Source organism: Amblyomma mixtum, chromosome 2 (genome assembly GCF_055824585.1).
Source record: "Amblyomma mixtum isolate Tamu chromosome 2, ASM5582458v1, whole genome shotgun sequence".
Lineage (NCBI taxonomy): Eukaryota > Metazoa > Arthropoda > Arachnida > Ixodida > Ixodidae > Amblyomma > Amblyomma mixtum.
Window position 1 is genome coordinate 234,564,429 of NC_143013.1, and position 5,793 is coordinate 234,570,221.

At 54.6% G+C, this 5,793-nt stretch overlaps 1 protein-coding gene across 1 annotated transcript; it reads right to left on the reverse strand.

The window, feature by feature from the left end:
- Positions 1–3,061: 3,061 nt before the first annotated feature.
- Positions 3,062–4,685, reverse strand: LOC149362989 (uncharacterized). Its single transcript, XM_089569849.1, has one exon. It carries the CDS (start codon positions 4,476–4,478, stop codon positions 3,210–3,212), a length of 1,269 nt encoding a protein of 422 aa, XP_089425975.1. The 5' UTR covers positions 4,479–4,685; the 3' UTR covers positions 3,062–3,209.
- Positions 4,686–5,793: the final 1,108 nt, after the last annotated feature.

The window sequence follows — 5,793 nt, forward strand, 5'->3', positions numbered from 1 at the left end:
AGAAGCAGGCGAGCAGTCAGATGCGTCAGGATGGTAGGGGAGAATGGTGTCAATCAAGCAGGTAGGTTCGCGTCCATAAAGGAGGAAGAATGGCGAAAACCCTGTAGTAGACTGGACGGCGGTATTGTAGGCGTACGTCACAAATGGGAGTACGCGGTCCCAGTTAGAGTGGTCGGGAGTGACATACATAGTGAGCATGTCACCGAGCGTCCGATTAAACCTTTCAGTCAGCCCGTTCGTCTGAGGATGGTACGCCGTGCTTGTTCTGTGAACTACGCGACATTCTTGTAGAAGCGCCTGAACAACGTCGGATAAAAACACGCGGCCGCGATCGCTGAGAAGCTCGCGGGGAGCACCGTGGCGAAGAACGAGGCTGCGAAGAATGAAGAAAGCGACTTCTCTGGCTGTAGCCGTCGAAAGAGCGGACGTCTCGGCATAGCGCGTAAGATGGTCGACAGCGACGACAATCCAGCGGTGACCAGCAGTAGAAGGCGGCAGAGGCCCATAAAGGTCGATGCCCACACGATCAAACGGACGGGCAGGACAAAGTAAAGGCTGCAATGGCCCGGAAAGGCGCTGCGGTGGTGACTTGCGGCGTTGGCAGTCAAGGCATGAGCGAATATACTTTCGTAGAAAGGTATACATGCCGCGCCAGTAGTACCGGTGCCGAAGGCGCGTGTGTGTTTTTAAGAGACCAGCATGGGCGTTCTGGGGTTCGGCATGAAAAGATGCGCAGACTTCAGCACGTAAGTGGCGAGGTATGACAAGCAGCCATTTTCGACCATCTGGCATGTAATTCCGGCGATAAAGAAGACCGTCTTGCAAAGTGAAATGGCGGGCTTGACGTCGAAGGGAGCGGGAGGGCGCTGACGTAGTGCGGCCGGAGAGGAGGTGCACGAGAGAGGTTATCCAGGCGTCTTTGCGCTGCTCCAGATGCATGTTTGGAGGGCGTAACGAAGAGAGCACGGGGTCAATGCTAGAGATTGTCGCATCGTTGGCAAGTAGCGGTGAGCGGGAGAGGGCATCGGCGTCAGAGTGCTTGCGTCCGGAACGGTAGATGACTCGAATGTCGTACTCCTGAAGTCGCAGTGCCCAACGACCAAGTCGGCCGGATGGATCCTTCAAGGACGAAAGCCAGCATAAAGCATGGTGGTCGGTGACTACGTCGAAGGGGCGGCCGTAGAGATATGGTCGAAATTTGGTCATTGCCCACAAAATGGCCAAACATTCTTTTTCTGACACGGAGTAATTCATCTCGGCTTTAGAAAGTGTGCGGCTGGCATAGGCGACGACATATTCATGAAACCCAGGCTTCCGTTGTGCCAGCACAGCACCAATGCCAATGCCACTAGCATCCGTGTGGATCTCGGTCGGAGCGTCCGGGTCGTAATGGCGAAGTATGGGTGGTGAAGTAAGGAGCCGGCGCATTGTAGCGAAAGCATCATCACATTTGGAGCACCACGACGACAAGGAATTTTGGGCTTGAAGTCGCGTCAAAGGTGAAATGATGGTGGCGAAATTCCGGATGAAGCGGCGAAAATATGAGCATAGACCGATGAAACTCCGCAGTTCTTTGGGCGTGGACGGCTTCGGAAATTCGGCGACCGCACGAAGTTTTGCGGGATCCGGAAGAATGCCGTGTTTAGAGACGACGTGACCGAGGATGGTCAGTTGGCGAGCTCCGAAATGGCACTTTTTCAAATTTAATTGCAGCCCTGCGGTGGTGAGACAAGTGAGCACTTGGCGCAGGTGAGTCAGATGCGTCGAAAAGTCGGCCGAAAACACGACGACGTCGTCAAGGTAGCAGAGGCACGTCTTCCAGCGTAGGCCCCGCAGGACATTGTCCATCATTCTTTCGAATGTAGCAGGGGCATTGCAAAGCCCAAATGGCATGACGTTAAACTCATATAACCCATCAGGCGTGACGAATGCTGTTTTTGCGCGATCATCGTCGGCCATGGGTATTTGCCAATAACCAGATCTCAGATCGAGTGACGAAAAAAATTCTGCTCCTTGTAGGCAATCGAGGGCGTCATCTATGCGCGGCAGAGGATAAACGTCTTTCCGGGTTGCAGTGTTCAGCCGTCGATAATCCACGCAAAATCGGATAGAGCCGTCTTTCTTTCGAACGAGAACGACCGGGGAAGACCATGGGCTCTTCGAGGGCTGTATAATCCCGCGCTCCAGCATGTCGTCGACTTGCTCGGTGATGACGCGACGCTCCGAAGCTGACACGCGATATGGTCGCTGGCGCAGAGGAGGATGGGTGCCAGTATCGATGGTATGGGTGACAGCGGAAGCACGGCCGAGTGGAGTTTGGCACGCATCAAAAGGCGAACGAAATTCGCACAAAAGGGCGAACAGCTGGTCACGGCACGCCGAATGAAGGTCTCCATCGATAGCACTGTACAGAACGTCAGAGGGTGGTCGGTGTGACAGGGGAGCCGGAGTGAGAGCATCGAGCGACGGTGTAGGAGCGGCCTGGGCGTCGTCAACGACTTGTAGAAGTTCAGCCGATGCTACGTAACCAATGCATTCACCACGAAGCAGAGTCAAAGGAGTGGGCAGATGATTGCTGATGAGCATGGTTGCGGTGCCAGAAGTCATTGTGAGGACAGCGAAGGGAAGCGGTAGGTTCCTGCGGCGAACGAACAATTCCGAGGGAGTAAAGAGTACAGCTGTGTCGGGTGGGTCGGCTGGAGAGATACAGGACAGGGAGACTACAACGGACGAGGAAGCAGGAAGTTCGACATCATGGGAAAGGAGAAGTTTGTCCGGATACTCAGCGGTTTCGGCAGTGGAGTCGTCGGGTAGGACAGAGAGTGTGACTTCAGCACGGGCGCAGTCGACGACAGCAGAGTGGTCCGACAGAAAGTCCCACCCAAGAATGACGTCATGCGAGCAGGAGGAGAGTACCACAAACTCAATTGCGTAGATGACGTCTTGGATAGCAACTCGTGCAGTGCAAGCGGCGAGCGGCTGAATTTGCTGGGCGTCAGCAGTACGCAGTAAAATACCAGGGAATGGCGTCAAAACTTTCGTGATGCGGCGGCAAAATTTCGCGTCTATAACTGATACGGCTGCTCCGGTGTCTATCAAGGCACACGTCGCAACACCGTCTACTACTACATCAACGACATTGGCGGGGGACGTCAGAGGCCTTGTAAAGTTCGCCGAAGGCGCAGCTCTTGCCTCGTGAACTGCGCTCACTAGTTTTCCGCTTCACTGGGGCTGGCGCGGCGGCGCATCGGAGAGATGGAACGGCGCCGCGGAGAATGGGAGCGGTGCGGCGCTGCGGACTGGTTGTCAGTGGTGAATGCAGATGGTGGCGAACTAGACTGCATGCGGTACCGCTGCGTGTGAGGTCCGTATGCTGAGTGCGTCATGACGTCAGTAGGCGGATAATAAGAGTGATTGCGGCAGTAGCGAGCGACATGTCCGGCAATGCCACAGGCAAAACAAATGGGCCTGTTGTCCCGAGTGCGCCATGGGCGACCGTAGGGGAGGGGGGCCGACGCCATGTGCGGCAACGATGGTGGGGCGGGAACCCGATACGGCCGGACAGGTCGTGGTGCCAAGGGCGGCGGAGCTGCTGTGGCGTCGGAGAAATTGCCCGTGGTATGAGGAGCCGGGCGGGACAGGACGGCGGCGTAGGTAAGCGGGGCAGCCACTGCCTGCTGGGGGACTGGTGGCACGGCATCCGCGATCTGCAGGGCGTCTGCGACCTGTGCCTGGATGGTCTGCTGAAAGGCCGGCGGAAGTGCTGGTGACGGAGCTGGGGGCGCATGCACGAGCGCGAGTTGACGTGCAACTTCTTCACGGATAAACCGCTTCACCTCTTGCATGAACTGGGGTTCTCCAGCGACCATGGCATCCGCAGATAGTACCTCGGCCTGCCGTAAAGGGCGACGAGCGAGGACGCGTTGCTTGCGCAGCTCCTCGTAGCTCTGGCACAAGCTGATGACGGAGGCAACGGTGTCCGGCTGCCTGGCAAGAAGCATCTGAAAGGCGTCCTCGTCGATGCCTTTCATAATGTGCTGGATCTTATCGGCTTCAGTCATCTCAGAATTGACGCGCTTGCACAGGTCTACGACGTCTTCCACGTAGCTGGTGAACATCTCACCTGGCTGCTGCGACCGCTCACGCAAGCGCTGCTCAGCGCGGAGCTTGCGCACGCCAGGACGGCCAAATACCTCGGCAAAGCTCGTTTTGAAAGCCGACCAGGTGGTTATGTCTGCTTCATGGTTGCGGAACCACAGGTTGGCGACGTCAGCAAGGTAGAAAATAACGTTGTTAAGCTTCATGGTATCGTCCCAGCGGTTGTGCGTGCTTACCCGCTCGTAGGACGCCAGCCAATCTTCGACGTCACTGTCACCTGTGCCGCTGAAGACAGCTGGGTCTCGCTGCCGAGGCATGCCAGCGCAGATAACAGGTGCTGGCGGAACCGATGACGGCGGCGGGGATGTGTTTCTCGGCATTTGGGTGGTAACGGTGCCGTTTCTCAGCTCCAGGACGGGATCAGAGTCCACCTCCACCACTTGTAATGGGCTTTTCGGGTACAACGCACAAAGCACAGCTCGACACAAAGCACAAAGCGCGGAACGGCGTTCACCGACAGGCACTGGTTCCAACGGCACCAACAGGAAGCGCGCGCTCGCCGAGAGCAGTCCCGCTGCCGCGCGAGCACTTCTTCATCACAGGGCAAACTTCTCGTACTCTCAGCGGTGGCTTTATTTCAAACGGTCCAGTTTTTCAGTCATTGCCAAATTCGGTACCAATCAGGCCTTGAGCTGAAAAGTACAAAGGTCGGGAACCACTTGCCTAAGCCACGGTTTTTTCTTACCTATTTATTGTGGCAGCTAACCGAGGCAACATGCTTGCTGAGGTAAACAGAAAATGGGCCCAGTGGCTGTGGGCGTACACGTCGAATGTGACCGGCTGCTGACTTTTACATACCTTGAAATATTGCTTTCCGTCAGCGCCACAGACCGATGTTGCCTTTGGAATTTTTCTCGCAGTCATTGCTTTCTTTCAGCAGCTCCTTAATTAAAAAATATGAAACAGGCCGTGTTTTCTTATTCAGTCTCGTTTCGCGAAACAAAATTTTGTAGGCATGTGTGCTCGTTCTACGCTTATCTTGGTGTGCTGGTTACCGCCTCTTTTCGAAACCGTTTATCTTATTTTTGGCTGGTTGAGAAAATTACCAAGGGCACTTTATCTCTCGCGGGCATCTAATCCGTAATACAAGATGTGTTTGTGTCAAAGTCTTTCAATATAGCAGTTGTGAGCCGCAGAAATGATGATGATGATGTCCTCGGGCTGAATGGCACATACCCACGGAGGGGGATTGGCCAGGGTGCATAGCGGCATAAATGATCCGAGGAGAGCATAATATTGTAGCCAGCCTCTTTTCGTTTTTCGTTTCCGGCTGTTACTGAAGGGGTGAAAGAATTTTCGGTTTCAAACTCCGTTGAATTTCAGATTCCTGCCGAAACTTACCGCGCCTTTTTTGTACTTGAAAAGGCAAGTGAGTTGACTCAATGGTTTACGACAAAAAAAAAACAATGCGTGCTTTTAGTTCGCGAAAAAGACGCCATATTTTGCAGTCGTTTAAAGCAAATACACACAAATTTGGTGTAGCATTTTCTCCTAAATCATTGCATCCCCTCAATCTTTTCCCCTCGTACAGGATTGCATATCAATTTCTTTTTCCGGTTAACCTCATCCCAGCCCCGTCCTCCGCCCCGACCACAAGACACGATGAACTCACGACGCTGCCGAGCCGGGGACCAG